The sequence below is a fragment of the Peromyscus californicus genome, unplaced genomic scaffold, assembly GCF_007827085.1.
Source record: "Peromyscus californicus insignis strain IS unplaced genomic scaffold, ASM782708v3 Scaffold_7__1_contigs__length_154581171, whole genome shotgun sequence".
NCBI lineage: Eukaryota > Metazoa > Chordata > Mammalia > Rodentia > Cricetidae > Peromyscus > Peromyscus californicus.
The window spans coordinates 20,419,384-20,447,241 of NW_026294595.1; the positions used below are offsets into that span (position 1 = coordinate 20,419,384).

Genomic DNA, 27,858 nt, shown 5'->3' on the forward strand with positions numbered 1-27,858 from the left:
AAGGGCCAGAGAGATGGTTCCATGGGTAAAAGCATTTTGTACAAGCTTGCCTATCTGTGTTTGATCCCTATATGCCATGTAAAAAGAGGTAGCTATAGTAGCACATAGCTGTAAGCCCAGCACTCCTAAGAGAAGTAGGAAGGTGAGACATGAAATCACTCAGAAGATATCTGTATAGCTAGCTTGATGTATACAATGGGAAAATAAATAGAAGCCACCAGGAAGAGAGACTTTGCCTCTAAAACAATATAGAAAGGCGAAGACCCACTTTTTAAGATGTTCTCTGGCCTCCACAGATGTGCCATGCTTAGCACCAGGCCCACGGGAAGAGTTAACAACAGGCAGAAGAGAAAGGGAAGTGATGCAAGTAATCCCAAAGCAAAAACAAAAGGAATCAGAAAGGACATGTGAGATTAGAACAAGGTATGGATAATACAGAAATTACACAACAAAAATACCATAGAAGTATACATTTTAAGTATTTTACTGAATCTCATTTAAGACCATCTGTTTGCTAGCCTTCTTTATTCCCTTCTTTGGGATGAGAACGGTAATCGTTATTTTAAGTAGGCTTTCCCCTAATCTACTTACACCTTGGCATTGTCCTGGCATCCTTGCACAGGAGCCATGCTAATCTTCTCCATATTGTTCCAATTTTAGTATATGTGCTGCCTAAGTGAGCACTTGTCCTGGCATCCTAAATGAAATTTAACCTTTACAAGCAGAATCCTCCATGAAAGTCCAGGGCTGAGCCACAAGCGTTACTCATGAAAAGCTTTTGCCTCTGCCTCATTGATGTCTCTGCAGAAACAATCAGGGGAGAGCACTGACTCCAGTGGGGCCTGAGAGGGCTTATTATTACATCAGTGTAGGTAAAACTCCTCTGATAGATCATCCATCAAAAGATGAAATTAAATAAAACATCATGTGATGGACTTCTGCTATCAGACCTGACTGAAATGTATTCAGATCAAAAAACTTTCATCTTTGCCAAGAACTATCTAAACTCCCACTTGAGTGTGAATTTCACCAGACGTATGGATTCCCTAAATTTCAATACAGTTCTTACTAATTGAAGATTAATTGGCTTATTAACCACTGAAGACTTTCGCTGGGAGTTTGGAGGTGGTGATTTGAAGCCATACTGACTATTAATAAATAGGGAAGAAATTCTTAAATATCTTTTCTACAAATTCAATTACATTTTAAAATGTATATGATGTGTTTCCGTGATTGCACACCAATATCAAAATGAAGTTTTTTTGATCAAAATTAAATAGTACATAAAGTAGACCTCAGGAAGTAATATTTAAAAATGTAGTCATCCTGTTTCTAGTAAGTAAGGAACATTCCCTGTGGGGAACTGGGCTATTCCAGTAGAGTCTGGAAACTTTCTTTATAAGACTGGAACATTTTTGTCACAGACTTTACCAGTGAATGGAGTAGCCTTGTGTAGTTATGGGCCACAAACTGACAAGGACACCTTGGGTTAAATGTAAATTAGTAGTTATAGATCTTTCAGAAGATAAGTCAGTTACTTCTTAGGTTACCAGTAAAGGAAAAGAACAAATAATTGATACTCAGGCTTTCTGGAGACTGCCTCTGAGTTTAAATAGCCTGAAAGTATTGGAGAATATTGTTCTCTAGCCATTTTTGTATAGATACGGTTTGCTTGAATGAGGATATCTTCCTGGACACTAAGTGAGACAACAGCCATTCATACTCATATTGTGTTTTCCTGTTGTCATAATCTTTCATACAATTGCAGAAAAAAACCCACACACTTAGTAAACAGATTATTATTTAAACAAAAATTTACTTTGTAATGTGTATACTCATCCGTCCTTAATGGAAGCTAGATGTGCATGCCAACTGATTCAGTGCTGTTGGGTTTGTTGTGGTTGCTCTCATTAATTTTAAATTTAGCAATTAGTTAAGAATTGTTATTTTAGTGATGTTCTGGTGGCTTTTTGGACAAATTGTGCAAGACAAACAGTACAGAGGGGTTACAATGAAAGAGGAATCAAAAGGACAAAAGGAGGACACAGGTCAAAGAACCTAAGTCCAGGAATAGGGTAGTATTTGTCCAATACGTATGTGGAGGGCAATCACTTTACAGATGTGTTCTGACTTATCCATAAACTGTACATCCTGGAGGTTGATCTGCCTTCAGCTCAGAGTATCTGTAAGTGTGGAGTCAATCAAGAGTAGAAAGTAGAAGCAATATACAGAGTCTCTGGAAGAAAAACAAGAAACTGGCAAGCTAGTCTTCAGCCCAGTATGGGTGATCATGAAGTACACAAAACCAACTTAATTATAGGTTGATTTTTAAGCAGAAGTCACTCTTGACTTCTTCAGAGTGTATCCTGTGGTCTATCCAGCTGCTTGATTTCTTGAGCTTAGTACTAATCTGTGTTTCAATTCTTACTCCATTTCATTTGACTTATCAAAATTTCTTCAACTCTATAAATTTCTTAAACTAAAAATATGTTAACGCAAATAAAAAGACACTTTAAAATTATGAAAACATAGTTGAGGGATAACCAGTGCTGTGTTTCTAGTCAAACTGAATCTTTTCAACACCCCTTACCTCACATTGAAAGCAAACCACTTACACCTAAGGAAACCAGGCCTGTAGGACCTTGTTAAGTGTATAAAATAACTGAGCCTTTTGGGACTGTGTCTAACTCACTAGGCTTCCATTATAAGCAGATTCAAATAATTACTCTCATTCTCTAAGAAGAATGATGCCTTAAATAATGACCAACCTTGGTATTTTGTGTGTTTTAAATGTTCAGATATCCTTCAGGCCTACTTCTACCTTTGAAATAATATATTCAATTGTTCCACTGGTGAACCAATAAAATAATTAAATGATTAAATAAATAAATAATTAAATAAATAATTATATATGTATATATAACAATCTTTGTGAGATGACTCATCCCTCATGGACTTGAGGGCCACACGGCCCAAACAAGTAAAAAAGATACTCTCTGAGAGCCAGCCTGGGTCTGCCTGATGGTCTTAGCAACAGCAGCTGAAACATGATCTGGAGATGACCTGGACCAATGAGAGGCAGCCATGTCACACCAGCTGATGCATATTCATCAGACCTCCCCCCAGGGTGGGGTGGAAGGTATGTAAGGCTTGCCTCTTCCTGAATAAACTGAGCTTGTTGTTTGGACATTCTCCCTGAGTCTGTGTGGTTTGATTCTGTGCCTATTTGGCCCCCACCCCCAATGGGAACAACAGCAAGGACCCTGCTACATCTGTTGCCGAAACCCGGGACATTTGGTTCTTGAACAGGGTCTGTTTGTCTCCCTTTACTCATGTGCGGCGCTATTTGAGAAGCCCCCTTGAGCTGTATATTTCGGTGAGTAGGCCCCTCTACGTTGTGTAAATTCGGTCCCTTTAGCAGGTAAATGCTGGGACCCCCACTTTCTTCTTTCTGTTTGTCTTGTTTGTGAATCTGTCTGTATGGTAGGGTGACATATACTTTTGTTCAGGCTCGCCTAGTGTTTCCATATAAGGGCTGGACCCTCAGGAAACAACATCCACAGTCTGACTAATTTTAGTTGTGTATGTATATATGTTTGTGTGTGTATATATGTGTGTATGTATATGTATGTATGTATGTATGTGTGTTTGTGAATGCATGCGTGTGCTTGTGGGTTGTGACGCCTGGAGAGATGGATCAGTAGTTAATACTGCTTGCTCCAGAGATCTTTTCAGAGAACATGTGGGAACCTGATCTTTGGATAAGAGTTCTGTTCCTGGCCAGAAACAGTGAAGTGGCCTCAAGAGTAACTCTCCAATTGTTTGTGATGCCTAAAGTCATCCTCTACTGAGGCCCACAACAAGCACTGTCAGAAACAATGTAACGTTAACTTATCTATTGCCTTGATTCCATCCCTGACTGATATTTCCTCTGCCTCTGCTGGCAAGGAGAGGCATGAGCATAGGCATAAAGTGAAGGAAAGGGATGGCAAGAGAGGAAATGCTTGCAGCAGCATCTAAGCCTATACTGGCAGGCCCTCTCACTGTTCCCCCCATGCCTCGAGTGGCTACCCCGCCACTACAGTATCCATGGACTGATTTGACTGGAAGTGTGTGCCTGCCGAGACAGCTGCTCTGCATACCTCCCAGCCTGTTCTACCTATGGTGCTGCACATGCCCACCATGTCATTTCCAGTTAATGTGAGCCCCAATACGGCTAACCAACCATGGATACCTACCCCTCTTTTAGACCTGTCTTTGGTCCATAAGGCTGCTAATGAATCAGGTCCTGACTCATCATATTTTGAGCAAGTCCTACGGCAATGGACAATACATTCACAGACTTATGACTGGCACCATTTGATGAAGGCTGTGTTGGATCCTGTGGTCTTCCTTAATTGGCAAGCTGCCTATGATAACCAGGCTGAGGCTCAGCCCCATTTTAATATACAGCACAACATGGCTGTTTCTCTTGAGATGCTCACAGGCCAAGGGACCATATGTTAACCCTGTCATACAAGCCCAAATTGGACAACACACTTATTTACCTACCTTGGGAGACACCATTGCCCTTGGTGCATTGAAGGGATCCCATCACCCTTCAGTGGCAACACTCTGTTCCCCTATTAACCCGGGGGCGAGGATATGCTTGCATTTTCCCCCAGAATACCACCACATCAATATGGGTATCCTCCAGAGACGTGCGTCCAGCAACACACCAAGAGACTTTGGATAAAGAAGAAGCTTCAGAAGGGTAATGTATGATTTGTCCTGCTACTGTGACATTCATTAGTAAAGGTCATGTCATCACTGACATGCGACCCTAGAGATTAAGCAATTGCCTCACCCCTTACAAGGTCGATTATACACCACCAAAAAGACTTCAACTGGCGCAATAAAAATGACTGGGGTCCCATCCATGTCCTTGAGATTGAAATTTTGACTAATCCTTCTCTTGTTCAGATATCTTCTGCAACAGGTTCACCAACAGAAGGCGGCCACAGAGGTGACCCTACAGGTTTTATTGGCTCTCAGACACCTAGCTCAAAGTACTCCTAGAGAGATAATGTATACATGGCTCACTGAGATAGAGAAGGCTACTGCCTAAAGCCCACCACCCAGACAGCTCTCCAGGATTGATGCTCTTCCAGGGATGGTAGTCAATGACAGATGCGAGCTTGTTTGGCAAGCCAATCTAAGACAGGCACAGTCCATTATGCTGAGCTCTCCTGAGGTGGGGTCAACAAGGTTAGGGCAATGCACCCTAACTCCCACTGAGCATGTCCTATGAAATAATAAAAAGGGGTGGATATGTGGGATGACTCATCCCTAACAGGCTTGAGGGCCAGACGGCCCAAACCAGTAAAAAAGATACTTTCTGAGAGCCAACCTGTGTCTGCCTGATGGTCTTAGTAACAGCAGCTGAAACATGATCTGGAGATGACCTGGACCAATGAGAGACAGCCATATCACACCAGTTGATGCATATTCATCAGACCTCCCCCAAGGGTGGGGTGGAGGGTATATAAGGCTTGCCTCTTCTTGAATAAACTGAGCTTGCTGTTTGGACATTCTCCCGGAGTCTGTGTGGTTTGACTCTGTGCCTACTTGGCCCCCACCCCCAAAGGGAACAGCAGCAAGGACCCTGCTACAAATCTTGTCAACAGTAGTAAAAAGACTAATCTATGACATAATTCTGAATTGCAGACTGCCTGCTTCAGGATAATTTTTGCTATTTTTGTGAGCAAAGAAGCTAGCAAAGCATTTCTGTAAATTAATTATGTTGCATAGAATATAATTTCACTGTTCATTAAATCTATAAAGATGCCTGCTCAAATAGATATACCTGTGTAAATGAACACACACATATGTATATATGTATACATAAATATGGGGTGAAGTGGGATGAGTATTTATTAATCATATACAATGATTGTGCATACATATGTGCATTTTCAGAGAGTTATTGCAAGTACATAGGAAAATGGTGTTATACTGTTCTTATTTACTTACACATTTGTCTTGGAATATCATGTAGCAATGCTAAGATTCCTCATTAGATACATTGCAAGGTAGACTATATACAAAGAGACAAAATCCTTAATGCAAGAGATCTTATCAAAGTTAAGAAGACTAGATTACTTGTGACTTAAAAATTTCACAACAGTAATGCTGTTTCATGCCTAGATAGACAGAACAACTAGAGAAAATTCATGTGAATTGGGCAGGAAGCTGGAGGGCAAGTGATAAAGTTTAAGAGACAATAAGTGCTCAGCGGTTTAGAGCACTGGCTGCTCTTATAGAGGACCGTGGTTCAATACCCAGCAACCACATGGCAGCTCAGAACTGTCTGTAACTCCAGTTCCAGGGGATCCAACACCCTCATGCCAATGCACATAAAATAAAGTTAAATTTAAAAAAAAATTTAAAAAAAAGAGACAATAAGTACAAGTAGAAAGTCTCTCTCTTCCTTTGGCTGCCATTCTCACACTCTTAATTGTATGGTTTATGGGAATTGCACCTTCCAAAATTCACAGGTTAAAGCCCTAACATTCATGTTTCCCTGAAAGTGACTGTGTTTGGATCCAGGCATTCAAAGACTTACATTAAGGAAAAGGGAGTCACATTAAGCCTCAGTTCCATATAATTGGTGTCCCCATAGAGAGAAGAGGTGAAGAAACAAATACACTTAAGAACATCATGGCAGTCTTTAGACACTAGACAGGATGGTCAGCTATAAACCACAAACCACAGAAACATTTCACAACTGAATAGACCCTGCTGATAACTTGACTTTAGAACTGCTAACTCTCAACTGTAAAGGGACACATTTCTGTCACTTAAAAGCTTCTGGTCTGGAACGTTTTATTATGGTTTCCCTAGCTGAAGGTGGGTAAAACTGGAAAACTTGACATTACCCAAATTATATCATTAAATAATAAAAGCATACTGTCAAGTGTTTTTATGTAATCAAAGGAAATCTTTAAGAGCATGGGTTAACTCATTCCAATAGCAAGTGAAGTTGGGGATGTGAAAGATGAAACAAGAAACTTTGACACAGCACTGCTAATTTGAGCATCAAGGAGTACCACAGGCCAATGCATCTGGTGGCCTTTGAGATTTACAGTGAATGACAGGCAGCAAGGAATCACCATCCGAGTTCCCAGTCTTACACTCATCATTAGTCATGTGTAATAGTGCAGAAACTCTATTGTTTTCTGCTTTACTTCTGAACTACAGAACTGTGGGTTCATAGACGCATGTCATTGTAAACAGGGACCATGCGTTGTGTTTCATTGTTACATAAACCTCAGTTGAAAATCTTCAAAACAATGAGCAGTCCTGTTCATACACAGACACTGATGTTCTTATACATACAATAATATTAAGTAGCATTACACACTATTCCACCTATGTAGCATATGCATATTTATAAGCAAATATTATGATTAGAAAAAGTAATTGAAATACACCCTCAGGCTATTCCTAGATGACCTTCACCTTATTTTTCTAAAAGGTTCATATTATCTTATTTCTTACATCTGCACAAGATTTGTTTTAATAGCACTCAGTCCATTAGCATTTATTGCACATAGATGAATAGTAAAACATACACATATCTGGATACAGTATAGCTCCAAATTTGTGAGAGTGGAAAGCTCTCTAAGTTAACCGCAATGTGATACAGGTCTGGATAGAAGTGTGGCTTCCACTGAGAATCTAGAGTTTCAGTCTGGACATCTCTGGAATACCCCTTGGCCTGCTCTCCCTCATGTGGAACACTCAGTTGCATAGCAAAGTATTCAACCAGTTGATTCAACATCTCCAGAAACTGACTTTCCTGCCATTTTTTTAACGTCTATGAAAGAGGATGATGACTAGTGTCATTGACAAGGCCACCATAGATTGTATCATACCTTTATACAAATTAGAAAATAGAACTCACATTCAATATTATTGTGAGAAGAGATACAAGGGCTGTATTCAATAAATTGATGCCATATTTCTGACCAGAGCATCTACATCTGACGCCATGCTCGCCTGGATGCCTAGATCAAAAAGAATGCTTCAGTTTTCATCATCATCTTTATCACAAACATGTTTTTTTTTCCATGTAAAAGTTAATCTATTATGGTGCATGGTATCTATCCTATTTGGTAGATGTTTGGGATAGCTGGATGGAACAGTAATTCTTCCCAGAATCCTCTGGGAACAAAGTTTTTCTTTTCCTGACTAGAAATTCATATTTGAGCAAATTTAAGCTGAGGTATATGCAGTCTTTCAGGGTCAATTGGTTTCATCCTCTAGTAACAATCTAACAATCTCCTCAAATCACGAGAAAATTGAAGTTTGCAAAGTGCAAGAGAACTGAGGAACTTCCTGCTCTGCAGAGGTTTTGGTCTCAATTCACTTTGCTCACATACCTTACATATGTTAGCTCTTGCTTTTCTCAACATCACTGAGATCACATGGCATTTTCAAGGTAGTTGCCATGGATGCTAACTAGTCCTATGTGGTGGTATAAAAGCAAATTACCTATATTGTCAGAATTTTAATAAAGATGTTGTCATTTGTAAAACGTGTTGCACATGGCAAATGGCAGTGCTTTCTAAAGGTAGAGGCTCCACAATCAAGCAGCCAGTAATTTTCATATTTAAAACTAATAACTATGTGAGATTTCTGTCTTGGCATCAGAGAGGGCAATGTTCTGTGCAGAAGAAACAATAGTTCATCTGGATAGATAAAACGAGAAATGGCCTATTAGCATGGGTTTATACCTATATCATTATTGCTTTTATGTACTCATAAGCACCTTCAGCACTGTTGACCCTCAGTAAATAGTTGCTGAATGATGGTTTCCTAGGTTGATCAATTATATTAAGTGATTATAATAAATCTATTTGGCATTTTCCTTCCTATTTAAATGAAAATACACAACATATAATTTAAATCAAATACCTAATAGTCTCTTATGTACACATTTAGAAGAAAATGTAACATAATTCCAAAAGGCCCATGTAGAAGTAATGTTTCTTTTTACTATGAAATTGCATGTTACTCTTTTGCTTAAGCAAATGCTCCACTCACAATTAAATAGTAATCGATATAGATAACAGCAGTGTCATCATCTTTTGCATAAGTTCTCCTATGTGTAGGATTCCCCTTCTTATCAGCACACCAGTGACCTTTTTGTAACCTAATTAGCTCTTTAAATAGAGGAAAAATCCATTCTGAGACGATGGGGTTTAGAATCCAACCTGGAATTTGCAGGAACCCACCTTCACCCACTGTTGTAGGATAATCTGTGAAGATGTGTCTTTGCCAATGTACCTTCTGATTGGCTTAAGAAAGAGCTGAATGGCCAATAACTAGGAAGGAAAGGATAGGTGGGACTTCTGGATAGAGATAGGAACTCTGGGAGGAATCTGAGGCATGGAATTCTCTAATGAGATAAAGATTAAGTTGGATGTACAGTATGGAGGAGAGGAGATGAGCCACATGGCAGAATGTAGATTAATATAAACTGGTTAATTTACATTATAAAAAACAATTTAAGTTATAAGAGCTAGCTGGGAACAACCTTAAGCTAAGGCCAAGATTACATAATTAATAAGAAGTCTCCATGTCATTATTTTAGAGCAGGCGGCCCAAAGAAAAATCTGCTACATTTGGTGTCCAAAATGGGGCACATATATCCACACAGGGTCTGAAAAAGCTGAAAAAGTCCCAAACATGGAGTGAACACAGATTCCTAGCAACAGCAGTCTCTAAGGCAGTCCTAGTGCTTGCTGTATATAGAGGTATAGCTCCTTTAAGAGGCTCTGCTGTGCAGCTAAGCACATGAGCAGCCAGCTAATTGACACTAGGTAGTAATGCCTGCTATTATTTGGGCCAACCAACTTCCCAGAGCTGGGGCAGATAAACTCAGCTCCCAACCAGTGCCAAAGGACTGAGGCTAGGCTCTCACAGAAAACTACACAGCAGCTGCAGCCCAGAACCAGTGGGGCAACCTGCTGGACAGATCCTAGGGTAGACAAGACAGCCATCATGTGCTAAGCAGAGCTGCATGATGGGTAGCCTGGCCCTTTAAGTCTTGGCTCACACGTACAGAGAAGGCATGCAGAAAGCCAGAACACACCAAAACAAAATAAAACAGAACAAGCAAACAAAAAATCCTCTGAATGGATATAGTAATCTTAAAAATATGCTTAGATACTGAAGAAAGGAAAGATGTGTATAGACAGTCATTTAAAAAGTAGTTTAAAAATAATAAAATGAAGTCTTTAAAGAGAGTAAAGTAATATTTAAAAAATTGGCCATATAAGGATGGGAAATGAACAGAGTGTCTGGATTCTATATAGTGCTATTAACTTTAAATTTTTAAATTCTAATGAACAAAATGACAGCTGCTTAGATAATGGAAATTGTTGAATTAAACTAGCCTATGTATATTTAAGGATGTTTTAACTTCAGTATGAAAGTCACGAAATATGTTATGTTGGGAGAGGGGTTATATCTTTGTTTCTACAAGAAACAAAAAGCTATGAATTCTTTCAAAATTAATAATAATCAGATTTGACCAAGGGAGACCTCCTGAAAATCTTGGCTACAGACATGAGGGAAGAAACCAAGAAAACTACAAGACAGGTGATGTATATTCTGATCCTTCTATTATGGGAACAGCTCTGAGACTGGATGAGACATGATAAATCTTGTTGACTACAGAGTCCGCATGACTTATTATTACATATCATCCTTTCATATGGCATGGATAGAGATTTATATTACAGTTTGGTTATACAGACCAAACAGACTTATAAAGTTGACAAATGCCTTTTATCTGCTCAAACATAAAACAGAAAATATTCCTTAGCTGAATTGTGCATACCACATATTCCATACCTGTCTTAATGCAGATGTGTATGCTAACTTTAAAAGTTTGTGTGTTTTAAGAACAAAAGGACCAGATATCAATGAAGAAGAAAGTAGCCCAGGTGATCCAGCCCCTCAGAATTCCTCTGTTGCAGTTTCTTAAAAATTGCATCCAGAAAAACTTCAACGCAGCTAGGTGAGATGGTCTAGCCTCATAGACTATTTCATCCAAGTCTTCAGTTAAGCCCTGCACTTACCCATCACACAGAGTCTGGATAGCAAATGATACAGCTAGCTCCCTCAGGACTTGACCATTATCTCAATTTCTCAGGGTCACCAAAAGATGCTGTCATTCCAAACAACAGGAAGTAATTTTAATAATGTGACACCTATATTCCCAAATGGTAGAGTAGGTGGTTTTTGGTCATTTGGTGGGTTATGTATGTTTGTTATCATGGCATGGGGGGGTGTTGGTTGCAAGTTCCTATTGGTCATGTTCAGGGAAAAAACTAAGCAAAGAAGGTTTCATTCAAGGATCTCATTCTAAAAAGAAAATAGGGGGATATGGGAATGGTAGGGTAAAAGGGTAGATTATTGAATCTACTTTTTAACTAAAAATTAACTAGTAGTCTCAGATATTTTACATTGGTATGGATTTTTGTATACTGGTACAAATTTAAGATTATTTTTCTTATAGCATACTGTAAGGTATTGTGCCAATGCAACTCATTTAATATCATTATATAAAGTTCTAGCAGGGTCCTTGCTGTTGTTCCCTTTGGGGGTGGGGGCCAAGTAGGCACAGAGTCAAACCACACAGACTCCGGGAGAATGTCCAAACAACAAGCTCAGTTTATTCAGGAAGAGGCAAGCCTTATATACCCTCCACTCCAACCTGGGGGGAGGTCTGATGAATACGCATCAGCTGGTGTGACATGGCTGTCTCTCATTGGTCCAGGTCATCTCCAGATCATGTTTCAGCTGCTGTTGCTAAGACCATCAGGCAGACCCAGGCTGGCTCTCAGAAAGTGTCTTTTTTACTTGTTTGGGCCCTCTGGCCCTCAAGCCTGTTAGGGATGAGTCGTCCCACATATCTACCTCTTTTTATTATTTCACAGGACATGCTCAGTGGGAGCTAGGGTGCGTTGTCTGGATGTGTGAAGATGTGTTTCTGCCAAGGTACCTTCTGGTTGCTTTAATAAAGAGCTGAATGACAATAGCTAGGCAGGGGAGGATAGGTGGGACTTTCAGAAAGAGATAGAAACTCTGGGAAGACTCTGAGGCAGGGAATTTGCAAGGGAGAAGGGAAGCAAGTCAGAAATACAGTATGGAGAAGAGGTAACGAGCCATGTGGCAAAATGTAGATGAATATAAATGGGTTAATTTAACTTATGAAAGCTAATTGGTAGCAAGCCTAAGCTAAGGCCAAGCTTTCACAATGAACAAATCTCTGTGTCATTATTTGGGAGCAAGCAGTACAAAGGAAGACCTGCTACAACCCACAGTGTGTTACAGTTTGAAGCCAAGAGACAGAGTCTGGACTCCTATTCTAGCCTTTTACTCAAGGAAGTGGGGCCCTTGATTGGCAACATGTTTATGTATCTTTTTTTATTTCCTTGATGACTCTAACATCATTACCTTTCTCCTAAGGCAACTACAATGACCCCTGACATTTAATAATACTAATGTCAAAAATCCTTCCAAAAGTAGCAACGTGTCAAAGAAATACAAGGCTTTCCTCTAATTCCTATTTATGATAGATTAAAATTCTCAGGCTCTGGCTGCAATCAAAATTATAAAAGAAATATTTTATATTAGTCCTTACTTTTCTGTTGACTATTCAGTGAGAGGGGTTGGGGACTGTCCCTTTTCCTCTTTGTTCCTAAAAACCCAGGAAAATTTGGGTCAAATGATGAAGGCTTCCCACTTATATGTGACCCCTCAAGGTTGAGCAGTGAGTAGTGGCAGCTTGATCACAGAACATCTTTCTGGATGAAGGAGAAAAACTGTGACCAGAAAGAAATGTCATAACCTACATTCATTGATTCTGTGCTTCCCAGAGCAAACTCAATTTGCATAGTATATTTTTTTTCTTTGTGAATAATTTCTGCCATCTCCCAATCAGGGAAGCAATTGTTAGAAACTTTTTAAGAAAAAAAACATTCAATTAAAAATCAGTTATATTGCTTAGATCTGAAAGGGGCCAATATATTAATTAGCAGGGTGATGTTACTCCTTGCCCTACTGGCTAAGAAAAGAGTTTGTGGCTTCTTCTTAAGAAATAATGGAAGAAGTCATGAGTGGGAAAAGAGAATGGCAACATCATGAGAAATAAGCTCTTGGCGCACAACATCCTATAAAGCCTCATTTAGCAAAATGTTTCACTTTAGAAGCACTTCTGAGTCAAAGTCAGATGTAAATTTTTTGCTCTGAGTTTAAAGAATAGAAGATCTTCTGGGATTAAATGTACTCACCCACAAAACGTAAGAAGCCTTCATCCCCAACCCCCAATGCAGGATTAGTTGGGGGTAAGTGATGGATTCACTAGTTTCCGGGAAGTCTCCTAGCTCAGTTTCAGATTTGTCCCTGCAGAGCCTGCCAAGGCTGATGTTTACAGTACATCATCCCTTAAGCCAAGGAGATTTTAGCAACAGAGTCTCTTGAAAGCATGGGTTTTATTCTCCCCTTTTCTTTTCAAACAGCGGAGTTTCATTCTTGCAGTTTCAGTTCTGCTAAGGACGGACGGCTGTCCTTTTGGAATCTTGGACCAGCAATCTTTGATCAGAGGACCGAAGAGCAGCAACAGAGAGTGAAAGGTGAGCTTTTGGGACATTCTGGAACCGAATCTGCCTTGTGAGCTGTAGGACACTCAGTTCTGTCACCTCTGCCTCCAATCAACCTTCCTTAGAATCGCAAAGACACTTTCGGAGACACTGTTATCTCACAGTGGTCCAGAGTTGGGAGAAATCTCACCTTTTCCTGGTGCCCACTGTGCTCGGAAATGAACCGGCATTAGACAGGCCCCTTTAATTCACGGTACCTTCTCACCTTCCCATCACCCCTTCATATCAAGCTCTTTAGTGGGTGTTTTTATTATTAAAGAGGGGTCAATGCTTTTGGCCTTTCTACTGCTAAGGAGAGGAGCTTCAGAATAAAATGAACAAAACAGAAAGAATTGAAAGAGACATAAACTGTCCTCTTGGGTCTCATCTGCTTTCTCTTTAATCTGTAAGACCATTTCTGCTTCTCTACCTAACGGAAAGCTTAGCTCTGAGCCTCCCATAGATGAGCTCATTGCAAAGTGACCTCTAAATCACGATTCCTTAGGAACACCAACCACACTTTCATCCACATTAGTGTTCCTGTAGCCTACTTTCACTGCCTTATTCTACCATACATTTTAAAGGGCAGTATCTGTTTGCTAATAGCTTCCCACATGAATCTCATTTTATTTCTCTGACCTGTATCAGAGAGAGTTAGAAGGAAATTATCAAAAAGGTTTATGCCTTATACCACAGGGGAAAAGTCCGTATATGAATATAAGAAGTTGATTAACATCTCACTATCTAAAGAAAGTTAAAAAGTCTCACAACAGAAACACAATAGAAACGATGGTCACTTCATGCAGAGTCACATCCAGCTGGATGGCTTACAGACATTTTCATCTTTTAGAAATGTTTCTGTTCCCAGGACCCGGGAGACTTGTTATTTTTACTACATTGTTCAATTAGATAAAATCACTCCTGAAACTTCATGAAGGGGTTGTATTGAGATGACCTTCTGTGATCCTCAAATAATGTTACACTTTAAAATTAGGTGGCTTGAGGGGTCTTCTTAGGAATTGAATCTTTCTTCACCTCAGAAGATTGGGGGAAAAGACATTTTCAAAGAAACACAAGCTCTGCCTTCACTAATCATCCTAGTGAAGGGCTACAAGAAAGACCATAAACTCTGTCTTTAACAAAACCAGATAACAAGGTCAGCACTCCACTTCGGTAGCATCAATCAGTGATATTTTACACCAATATCCTTAAAATATTATGTTGAAGTCTGGATAAATAGTCAGCATAGTTTTTTTTTGAGCAATAACTAAAAAAATTACCTGCTCCATAAAAATCTCTGTATCAAAGTTTTCCTGATACATGAGTGTCATTAATCTAGCTGTAAAATCTGTTCGTAAGTCAACTCAGATAACTTTATGTAATAGGCTATGCCTCTTCCTGGACACATCCCGATGTATAAAGCTGATTTTTTTCAATTGGGTTTGAAGTAGACACAAAAGAGTCTGCCAGATGGGGAAGTAATGTTCTATCAAAAGCTTTCAAGGGAAAGTGGTTCCCAGTGTTCTCGGGAGCAGCAAGCAGGTGGGACACAAGGTGGAGAAAAGATCTTGCTAGTTAATATGCAGCACTTGAATGTGAGGCAGTTATTATCATTTCCAGGACTTAAAAAGTAAGTGAGGTGTAGAATAGCAAAGGTATTTATAGATAACTGGGCTTTTGAGCTGGGCCTGCAACTGCAATTCAAACACAATGCACACCGCCCCACATGCAGAAGGTGGGAAGGGGGACAGCGTAGGACATTGTGGCACATGCCACCAGCAGGCTTTGCTACTCAAACTCTTTCCTTTTCTTTTCCTTTACTGTTGTGGTATTTAGTGTTGCCAATTTGACGGAATCTAGAATCAACTGCAAGATGGACCTCTGGAAAGGATTGTGGGGATTATTCTTGAAAGATTTTTATATATGTGAGTGTGTGCTTGCATGTATGCTTTGTGCACCATGTGCGTGCAATGGTCAGAGACCAGAGGAGGGTGTCAGGTGCCCTGAAACTGCACTTACAATTGGGATGATTAAGAGCTACTGTGTGGTGCTGAGATTTGAACCTGTGCCCTTTTTAAGAGCGGTAAGTGCCTTTAAACAAGATAAACTCTGTGGAGGATTATCCTGATTAGGTTTATTGAGAGGGGATGATCTACCAAGAGTAGTTGGCACCTGTCTGATATCCTGGACTATATAGATGGAGAAAAGGAAATGGCTTTTGTCTGAGTATTTTGTCGTAGCAAGAGGAAAAGAAACTGAGACAATTACCTTTACTTCACATCTCACCCAGAAAATAGCCTCTGCTGAGAATATTTGTTGCCCCATGACCCATATGATCAGTTCAAGCACAGAAGTTCTAAGCAGAAACCTATTGCATTTAATTTCAGCAGAAGCTCTTCTTCCGACAGAGTGAGTGAACAGGCATTTGCCTGTTTCCTTTCCTTTTTCTCTTCTTTGTGTTTGAAATGGAACTGTCTGCTAGAGAAGATGGAGCAGCCAGCCCGTGAAGGTAAGACTGACAACCGCAAGCCAAGCATGGCGGAACACAAAGATCAAGAAACCCAGTTCATACTGGAGCGATCAGATTAATTTCAAGTTGTCCCACTTTGTAATACTTTTTTTTTTTTTTACTTGAGAAAAGGAAGCTGCTAGGTAAACCACCAGTTTTGTAGCATGTACTCAGAGTCAGCCCTTGCAAACTGCTTTGCATATATAGAAGGCATGCAGAGTTTGCAGACCATGCTATGTTGCTTCAGGCTGGAACCAGGAGTCCACAAACAGGTCTGGGCACTATTCACTTACTTTGTGGGTTTGATCCACCCCCACACCACCACAGTACCTAAGCACACACAGACCTGCATGCACAGCTGTAGATCCAGCATGCTTCAGAAATTATACTTGGACACTGGTTGGGCAAAATATAACTTGCTAACCAAATCTGATCTGTGGCCTGCTTTATTATTTTTTGATTTTTTTTTACTATAAATTTTTTTTCATAGTGAAAGCTAGCAGATAGCACAAACAAACAGACATTTAAAAGGATAATACTCAGTGGAGACCCTGTCAGCCTCTGAAATGTAAACAGTCACTATTGGAGTCCTTCACATAAAAGCCTTACTTACCCTACATAAGAACAAAACAAAGTCAACGCACAAATTGTCACAGCTATCCAGGTTACAAACTCGACATTTGCAGGGGCCATTTTTATACTTTACTCCTTTGCTCAATTAAATCACATTATAAACAAAATATGGTCTATAATCAAAGAACTCTTTAAGTGATATCTTGGAATGTTAATAAAGCAGTTAATAAAACATGAAGAACAAGTAGCATTGTTAATACTTTCCTGGCTGAAAAAAAGAAGTGAGGTTATTTCTGATAACTTTGAATCCCCGGAAAGTATCACACACCAGCTGGAGTTGATTGTTGGAAAGGAAGAATCATTAAGCATTGAACAGAAAAATCCTGGAAGGAATTAAGATTTGAATACCTCCGAAGAATGTGCCTTTCAAGACGACTTCCTCGCCACAGATGGTGGCATGCTTACATTTCACAATGAAACCTTTCCCACGTTTACATTCATTCTAGCTGTATCCTACAACTAACAACAGTGAGTTGAAAGCCATGAACATAAAGACGGAGATTCTCCTGATTTCCTATTCTCCTAACCTCATAGGAACTAAAGGTGGTTCTAATCATAGTTTAGATACTTGAAGACACATTTCAAATTACACACAGGAAGAATTTCATCTCCAGGGTGAAGAATTTCTTCTCATATCCAAAAAAAAAGTTAAAATTATTTAAAATTCCTAAATATTAGTCAAGTCCTTCCAGAATGAAGTCCACCAAGTGGCAAATTGAACTCATGTAACCTTTCTGAGTCAGCAGCTGATAGTGAAATTTAACTCCTGTCAGATAGACATGAGAAAATATTCCCAAAGAAACCAAGGAGAGGAAGAAATCATGGGCTGATTTAAATTCCCTTTATATTTTAATTTTATTTAACTCTTTTTTGTCCCCTGTGCATTTTTTTCTAAAGCATTTCAGTTATCAGAGATTGTAGGCCATTCTCTTCCTCATCTCCAACAATATCTGATCCCTGTTGGAATTTTTCACTTCAGAGATTCCATTTTTCATGATAAATTCTCACTTACTCTTCTCATTGTAAAAGCTAAGTAGCTTTAGGGAAAAATACATTGCACCATATAGTTTCATTTAAATTTTATGAAACAATGTGTTTTACTATCAAATCAAAAATAATATGTCTCCGTTTGTACACATAACAAAATTATAATTCCTAAGAATCATTCTTCACAAGTGTCCATCCAGAATGTTTTGACCTTTCACACCAAATGTTCACATTCATGTAATTATAGTATTGTACCATTATTTTATGGAGATTAGGCATAACTTATAGGAACTTCACAAAACATACTGTGAAGCACTATGCTAATTATGGAGGTCTAGATTAAGAAATCCAAATTGGAAATTTTTATATGGTATCTTTCAATGAATGGTGTTATAAAATGCTTGATCCTTTATGGCTAGTATCCTCCCATTTGTGTAATGTTTTTAAGATTCATCTGTGTTGTATCATGTGTGAGTAATTTATTCTTTCCTACTGACAAATACTACTATTGTAGGGATTGGCAAAAATTTTTAATTCATTATAATATTCTTATTTTCTTATCTTCAGTGTATCACACCCAGAATCTGGGCTATGTTCTATAAGGATTCCAACCCAAAAATTTTATTATGTAAAATTGGTAAAAATTAGAAATTTCTTAAGTAACTAAAACCTCTTCCTGTGGAAGATGGGTTTAAAGTAAAGATGAGAAACTTCATTACACAAATTCACGTTCACCCATGCTGAAAAACTTTAATAGGCTTGCAAACATAAAGAATATTAATGAGCACTGATTGCATTTTTAATGGCAAGATTTTAATAACTAATGCATTAGTCTATTTACAAAATGAGTAAGTGCATAGATAAAACCATAGAAGAGAACCAATAAAGGTTATCACCACAATATCAATCAACAACAATGATGGGTTTTTTTCCTTCACTTTGACTATACAGAACTATGTGATTGTCTTGGGGATAATATTGATATGCTGGCAAATCTGGACATATGAGTACCACAGACAGATGCTGCAAGTTCTTCAATATTGATATCAAAATCAGTTCCCACACTGAAAAACAGGTGATCCCTTATACAACTATGGGTCATTCAGCTGTATGTACTCACATCATTATTCACAATTTTGTTGCAGCAACATGTCCAGTGCAATAAATTCCTCAGAGGATTTCGTATAACAAATGCTTCAACTTGGATTAGAACCCACAGATAGCAAGGGTACCCAAATCTCATTTTATAAAGGTTTAGACCCTCAGTGATAAAGTTTCTGTCTCATAGGTTCTAAAAAATATTATGTTCAGTAATCTGTAGAGTTATAAAAATTAATATAAATGATGTGAAAGCTAGAGGTTGATTTTCTTAATGATCCTCCTTCTGTACATGCCTCCATCTAAGATACATGAGACAAAAGAGAAGGCTCCTGTGTTGCTCTGCTATGTTTCTGTTTTTTCTACAAGTTTCCGAACACCAGCACAGTTGCAATAAGGTACTTCAGACTCTACAACTGCACTTCATTCTCCCATTCACTCATTTTGAAGAAAACAGAAACAAAAGATTTCACATTTCTCAGGTTAGGTCTAAAAGGAAATAAAAATAGAATCAACTAGAAGAGCAGCGATCTGTGAAAGCAACTGACATTTGGTTTCACACGGAGGCAAATCCAAAAACAAAGAGCCTTTCTACTCACAGGTGACTAAAGACTCATCTGACTCGTCAGGGCAGTCAGGGTCCCCATCGCACAGCCAACTCTGAGAGACACAAGTCACGTGGTCGTGGCAAAGAAATTCACCAGGATCACACAACTGCTGATCTGAAAAGGCAAATGGTTTGAAATCAGGTATGAGTGGTCAGAACATGAACAGAAGAGCTTACAGATGTTGCACAGCAATAACTGAATCACCATGAGCCACATTGTTCAAGAGCAAAGCTACAGCAAGTATTTCTTTAAATTTTGCTTGTTCAGCTCAAGCACACGACTTTGACAGGCTTGACTACACTGTAGGTTAACAGAGTCTTGTTCTGAAGACAGTTAAGAATTCTGTTTGTGTTTATGGCCGCAGGCTTTATCACATCAAATATGGCCTACAAATGTTACAGCCAATGAACTTGGTAGGCCATGTAGTATCAGAGCAGCAGCCAATGACTGGAATTTCATCTACATCACTGTTCCAAACAGGGAAAAACTTGATAGTCCTTTAATATTGAAACTAAATTTCATTCATTCATTCTTTCTTTTTTTAAAAAAGATTTTTTATTTCATTTTACATACCAACCCAGTTTCTCCTCCCTTTCTCCCACCCCTCTACCTCCCCCAATCCCACCCCCATCCACTTCTCATTCTTTTTAACTGTCTGTCCTGATACGATGCATCATGGCTCTATGAAGGAGATATCAGTGTTATAGAACAGATGTTCTGCTTTTAAAACTGACTGACAACAGAGCAGCTTCTGCTGTTAGACAGCAAAACTTCCTTCATGCTTCTCTGGACACAGGTTCTGGGGTTGTTTGTACAGGCAAGATTTGCTATTTCCCTTTTAATATTGTTAGTATTGGGGATTGCCAATCTCTCCTGAAGTTCTAGTAAATTCAGTGGATATTGATTTTTCATGATATATTTACTCCCAACTTATGGTTCTACCTGAAAAAAAATTATCTTTTGAACAGGCATGAACTAGGAATGTTTCTTCTGGCTGTGAGTGTGAAAATCACAGTCACTCCATCGCTCTGTGATGCTCACTTCCTCCTTGGTCCCTTAGCAATAAACAAAATACTGATGAACCTTTCACTCAGTGTTATCTCAGATTTAATAAACAACGCTGTGTCTTTCCTTATCTCAAATTTTATTTTTTTCTTTTTCCAAAAGTATAACTATCAGTATATTTATTACAAACGGATACAAGCACACATCCTCAATGCTGGCGAATTTTAACATTTTCCTTTCTCCTACAGAGGATAGTGTCTGAGAAGTAATATGATGCCCTATCATGTTTACCCAATTCATCAATAGCACCTACATCACCATCATCACATGTTTTTTGGATTGAGTTACTTGAATACATTATGTTTGGCCGTAGGATTTATGCTACAGAGTCAAAGATGTAAAATTCATTATTTTTTTCTGAACAAATCTGATAATATACTTGTATACTCATAATTTTTAAAACTGTTGTGTGAGGATACTAAAAAAGAAGAAACAAGCACAAAGGTATTTGGGAGCTAACAGCATATAGCTTAGGGGTAGAAGAGGAAATGCCTTAGGGTTTCTATTGCTGCAATGAAACACCATGATCAAAAAGAAACTTGGGAAGGAAAGTTTTTATTTGGCTTGTACTTTCACATTGTAGTCTATCACTGAAGGAAGCCAGGACAAGAACTCAAACAGTAAAGGAACTTGGAGGCAAGAGCTGATGCAGAGGACATTGAGGAATCCTGCTTACTGGCTTGCTCCTCAGGGCTTGCTCAGCCTGCTTTCTTATAGAACCCAGGACCACCAGCCCATGGATAGACCTATGCAAGATTGGTTGGTCCTTCTCTGATCAATCACTAAATAAGAAAATGTCCTACATATTTGCAGATAGCCCAGTCTTACAGAGGCATGTTTTTCAGTTTTGGTTCCCTCCTCTCAGATGACTTCAGTTTATATAAGGTTGACATAAAACTAGTTAGCACAGGAACCTAATGTCTATAAGGCCATGTGTTTATTCCCCAGCACCATACTCTACACAAATATAGTCAGGCAGACAGACAGACAGATTCCCCAACATACAAGTGTGTGTACGCAGACACACACGCACACACACACACACACACACACACACACACACACACACACACACATGCACACACAGAGATCGAAAGATAATACTTAAGCATTTCTTTAAGGGAAGCCAGGCACCTGGGTAAATGGACAATAGGATGTGGTGATATTTTATTCATGCTCTTAACAAATAAAGGTTACCTGGGGATCAGAGAACAGAACAGCCACTAGATTAGACATAGAGGTCAGACAGTGGTGGCACATACCTTTAATCCTATCACTCGGGATGCAGAGATCCATCTGGATCTCTATGAGTTCAAGGCCACACTGCAAAAAGAGCCAAGGGTGGTGGCACACACCTTTAATCCCAACACTTAAGATTCATGTCTTTGCTTGGGAAGCACACATGCCTTTAATCCCAGGAAGTGATGGCAGGAAGCAGAAAGGTATATAAGGTATGAGGACCAGAAACTTGAAGCTTTTTAGTGGCAGTTCAGCTAAGACCCTTTGGGGTGAGGACCCAGAGGCTTTCAGTCTGAGGAAACAGGATCAGCTGAGGAGATGGCAAGGTGAGGTTGGCTGTGGTTTATTCTGTCTCTGTGATCTTTCAGAATTTACCCCAATATCTGGCTCTTTATTTTATTAATAAGACAGTTTAACAATTTGTGTTACATAATATGGCACTTTAAGATTTGTGTTATAATAGGATATTCTATTTACAGTTGAAGTGAATGCATATTAAATTGTATTCAAATTAAACTTGTATTTTTTCACTCAATAATGTTATATCATATTTATAAATATGTTCACATGTTGTGGGGCAAGACTTAAATTTGGCTTAAGACAGTCACATAATATTTGGAGTTCATTTAGGAAAAACTTTGGGATGAAATTCAAAACTGTATGCTTATATGTAAAGATAAAATAAGATTTATGATAAAATAATTTAAATAATTGGGAATAACAATACAAATTTCTAAGAAAGGCTCAAAATATTATAGAGGGTCAAATGCTATTAACCATGTTTACTCTATAAAATCCATAGTGGATGGTTTGAGGGCTTGTCACTACTCTATTACCTTCACATGACAGGTTTCTCTTCCTTTATTTCTCTCAACCTGCAAACAATTGTCATAAGGAGAGGGATAAAAGCATAGTACCTACTGAAAGTCTTTCTATATTGTACAGCCTGTGACTAAGTCCACATTAGTAACTTCTTGTTGTATTGTAAGGATAAAGAAGTATGGAGGAGCATGAACAAATGTTTGTGACTTTGGAACAGAGCATCTCAGAAGCATTGGTCAGTGGAGGTTTGGGGGCAGCCTGGTTACTGTGGAGAGGATGTTAAAACATTAGGAAGTGCTAAACAAAGCTTAATCATACAAGTCTTGTATCTTTTTGTTCAGAGACTATGCAGCTGCCTACAGAAGTGCGCAAGATGATGTAGCTAAAACATAGTAGGAACTTAAACAAATATTTTGCTGGAAATCGTAAGTGTAAGACTTAAAGATTTATGACTATTTCAAATAATTTATATAATCTCATGTGTATAAGCTTGGAAACAGATGTTTGAATCAAGTCTTTTTGTTATTGTTTTGTTCTCTCTCTCTCTCTCTGTCTCTCTGTCTCTCTCTCTCTCTGTCTCTCTCTCTCTGTCTCTCTCTCTCTCTGTTTGTTTATCAAAACACCATATCCACTGTCACTTTAGATGTCAGAATCTTGATTGAAATTCTGAATCCCAATTGTTCGCCCTTTCAATCCTTTTTGAAATACACCCAGAATCTGGTGTACTTGGGAGACATTCAAGAATGAATACACATAAATGGCAAAATATTCGTCTAAATTTCAGAAGAATGATCAAATCTTGAAAGCAAACAAGGTGTAAGTGCGGGAAGTTGAAGCTACAGGAGGCAGTGTGTGCGACAGTGAAGTGAGGGGGAATTAAGAGTGACAAGGACTAGACTTTCCACCAGAGCAGCTGAGATTCAGGAAAGGGTCAAGCACAGAGGAAAAAAAAAAGCCTCCTGTGACCACCACAGGAGTAGTATGGATGTGTGCACATGCATGTACATGGAGAATACACACAATTGATATAATACAAGACAATACTTTTATTTTGGAGCAGTTTGGGAACAGTTTGATATCTTTAGGAAATGACATTTAAAAGTTTACTAGACCCTTCTGTTTATTTTTCTATCACATATTTCAAGTACCGTTGTAGAAGAATTTAATATAACCTTAAGATTTTTTTCCAGTATTTTGAGGTGATTACTTAAAAATACATCTTCTGATTTCAATTCTTTTAATCAGAAGCACACCATACCATATGGATGTGAGCTTTCCACTCATCCCGTTTAATGCTTCAGCCCACACTTGTGAGATAGTCAGACAGATCTTTGTAAACTAACCCCTCTATTGTAGAAAACACAGTGTCTTTCACTGTAATTAAAACAAGAGGCTTATGTGGATGTGAGGACTGCTCACTTACATCCCTAAGGGAAAGACAGCAGCCAGCACATGTGTAACTCTTCAGAACGGACCTGAATCAGAATGGGGAAATATAAGGAAGGCTGGCCCACAGCTTATTGAATGTCGATTCATTGTGTTATTAGTAAGATCTTAGTATGATAATGTTTGTGCTTATATGAAAACAGGAATTTTTAAAATTTTATTGTAATTTGTATTTTTTTAAACTTCAGTGATAGAGAGAAATATTATATATTAATTGCCATTAATAGTTACTTTTTATTTTCTTATCAGATGAACTGATAATATAGATGTTTTTATATGGGGACTATCAGTTCAAACATCAAAACTATTATCTATCAATTCAATGAGGATTTTTTTGAGTATCCTACATCCTTGCCAAAATTTGCCATATCAATTTACGATAACTTTATGTCATTGCCCTTACAATAATGTGCTACACTACTGAGAATGTTATTCTTAGCAAGGTATCATAGAGAAGTTTAGAGCCAATATAAGTTGCAAACTCTGATAGTAAATTTTAAAATCTAAGGCATAGTGAGGGGATACATATGTATTCAACAACTAATGATCCAGGGACACAGGAAAGTATGCTTATCAAGGGGTAACTAAGTTAAAAAACAGAAACAACCTCTGAACAACAAAGTGTCAGACAGGTGTTATGCCTTTTCAGAAATTAGTTAAAATCAACTGATTCTCTTTATACTTCACTGGTAACTTAAACACGGGGCGGTTAACACCATTCATATGAAAACACACATTCATCATTTCTAAAATGAAATGTGTTTTTATGGTCTTTTGTCTCTTATTGCTGGTGGGTTATTAAAGGAGAACTCATAGGAAGACATAAAAGTATTACTAATTTATCCTGAGTTTTTGAGGATGTTTATGTAAAGTTAAAGGAACAATTCTAGATTTTTGAGTTTTCAGAAGTAGCTAAATCCCTTTTCTTATCTTCTGTCAGAAATATGTATGTACATGGATGAAGAACAAATTCCCCAAAAGATTATTTAAATTATTTCACATAATAGGCTTAGAGGGTTTCTTTCTGTTTTATTTTTTGAATTGTATTTTAAAATTATTTCTATGCATATGTGTTTGTAAGCTTGCAACAACATATGTGTTCCACATGCATGGGGGAGACTGTGGAGACCAGAAGAGGGTATTGGATCCCTCTGGAATTCTTATTTACAGGCAGTCATAAGCTGCCATGTTTGTGATGTGAACTGAACCTGAGTTCTCGGCAAGAGCACATGAGAGCTACCTTTCCAGTCCCTTGGAGCTTCTTCGTTAATAGTTTCTTCTTACTGTCATTTGACCACTCAGTAGTGAGTTGGCAGTGGTGGTATTTTTTGAGACAAAATTTCAAATAGCCTTCAGGTTGGCCTCAAAGTCACTAGGTAACCAAAATAGCTTTGTTTATAAGGAATGTCCTTTCCCATGTTAAATACAATGGTTGTCTAATGGGTAATGCTTACCTGGTGAGCATGCTTTGTGATCTGTAAAGCTAGTTCCAACCCTCAAAAAATATTTGAAGACCAGAAAGGCAGCTCAGCCAGTAAAGGAGCTTGACACCAAGTTGGAAGCCCTGAGTTTGATCCCAGGACCAACATGGCAGGACCATTTTCTTGCTTCATTTTTGTACAATACAATCTCATTGTGTAGCCTTGTTTGACCTGGGACTTATTAAAAATATCATCTGGTTTCAAACTTGTGGCAATCTTGCCTCTGCCTCTTTATACCTTTCTTATGGAACCATCTTTTGTTCCCACTGTCCATAGTCATGTAACACTTTAATGTAGACATCCAAAACTCTAGTTTCACGTACTATGTTGCAACTCTTGGGTAATGAGCTCCTGGACAGACAGCTGCCTTAAACCCTATGTTGGTACTCTAAGAAGATGTCAAGGGATCATCTTTCATCCTGGCTTCATTCAGCACTATTTACAATATCCAAGGAACAGAACATACTAAGATCCACCTAATAGTAAAAGAAACTAAGGTATGTACATTCAATGGAATGCTTTTCATATGTAATACATAAAAATGCTAAAATCTTGCCAGTGAAGACAACATTTGCAAAACAAGAACATTGTGCTAGGTGAAATAAGGCAGACACTGCAAAGGCACATAATGTGCATACTACTTCTGTGTGAAATTTCGGGGAGCTGGTCCCATAAAAAATGAAAATAGAAGAGTGTTACCAGAAGCTACAAAATGACAACAGTGAGGAGAACTGGCCAACAAGCAAAATCTTATAGTTGGATGGGAGAAATAAGATCTAATATTTTGTTCTCTCTATGGTGAATATAGTTAATAACAATGTATTGCATTCCTACGGGAGAGGATTCAAAATGATGTCCATATAAAGAAATGCTGAATCCTTAGGGGGATAGATATGATAATGCCATGCTTACAATAATATATATGTATATATATAATTGTAATATATATATATATATATATATATATATTACACACACACATATATTAAACACACTGCATTATAACTGCACTATTCTTAAGATTGACTTTTAGTCAACTACTCACTTTCTTTGGCAAAACAAATAACAGGCCATTTTTAATGTATCTGCCTCATCTATATCCTTCAAAATGCATAAGTTTCAAATGCAGTTTAAAATGGTGAGTTACATTTTATCTCACATTCACAGTTACACAAATAAATAAATAAATAAATAAATATATATATATATATATATATATATATGTGTTTGTGTGTGTGATTATGTGTGTGTGCTTCAAAATTCCCATCAAACTCCATAGTGCATTATAATATAACATTCAACTTTTCAAAAAAAGAATCCAATGCAAAATATAAACATTTCTAATGTATTTATAGCATAATTTTGCACAGAGAAGGAAAAACTAAAGCTGAAACGGTACTGGTGCTGAATTGTACATTTGGAATGATGGATGCATTTATTTAATCACTAAAATAAAACTAAGTTCTCCCAAGGTCATAATAAAATACCCTAAGTCGTGCACATTATACTGTGTAAAATTAAAGCATCCATGAAAGCTAAAAAACAAATGCACGAGGGACTTGGTGTTTTCCACCACCTGTAACTAGTGAGCAATAGCAATTTAGACAACTATGGTAAAGACTGCTTGGAGGGCTCTGTTTGTTGTTTTTGAAGTATCCTTTCTTTAAGAATATTGTAACTGTGAATGTGAGATAAAATGTAACTCACCATTTTAAACTGCATTTGAAACTTATGCATTTTGAAGGATATAGATGAGGCAGATACATTAAAAATGGCCTGTTATTTGTTTTTCCAAAGTGAGTAGTTGACTAAAAGTCAATCTTAAGAATAGTGCAGTTATAATGCAGACTGCCATTAGTCTTTGTTCAATCCACCCTGAAAACTTTACCTAGGTGAGAAGGAGGAGAGCTCTGAATACTGAAGAATGTCTGTGTTTCAATCGAAGAATATGAGACATGAGTTGGAATTAACAATTCTCATTGTCATTTGGAAAGCTTGTGATAACTGAGGAGCATAATTACATTGCTGACATATGTGCATGAACCAACACAGAATGAGTACAAATGTTCCTCAGTTTTGAAACTGGCTTATGACTGTGCCTGGAGCTGAGTCATCCTTGAGGCTAAAAGAAATAGAGACAAATCATTTAAGAGTGAAATTCAATACGACCCCTCATGGTTGACTAATTACCAGTGGCACACCAAAGAAAGTCACGTCTCAGTTCATATGCCCCCCACACCCACCACCTCACATAGTAAAAAGAACATTGCAAGCAC

General features: G+C 38.2%; 1 protein-coding gene and 1 non-coding gene across 6 annotated transcripts in view; both read right to left on the reverse strand.

The window, feature by feature from the left end:
• Lrp1b (LDL receptor related protein 1B) overlaps nucleotides 1-27,858 on the reverse strand; it is a 1,950,932-nt gene that overhangs the window by 1,603,710 nt on the left and 319,364 nt on the right. For all 5 annotated transcript variants that reach the window (XM_052726598.1, XM_052726596.1, XM_052726595.1 and 2 more), the window contains exon 2: nucleotides 19,521-19,643. In XM_052726598.1, coding sequence (XP_052582558.1) covers nucleotides 19,521-19,643 — 123 coding nt within the window. The remainder of the gene's footprint in view (nucleotides 1-19,520; nucleotides 19,644-27,858) is intronic.
• Nucleotides 579-684, reverse strand: LOC128102817 (U6 spliceosomal RNA). The gene has a single exon (XR_008215563.1). It is a non-coding gene; the product is annotated as a U6 spliceosomal RNA (small nuclear RNA).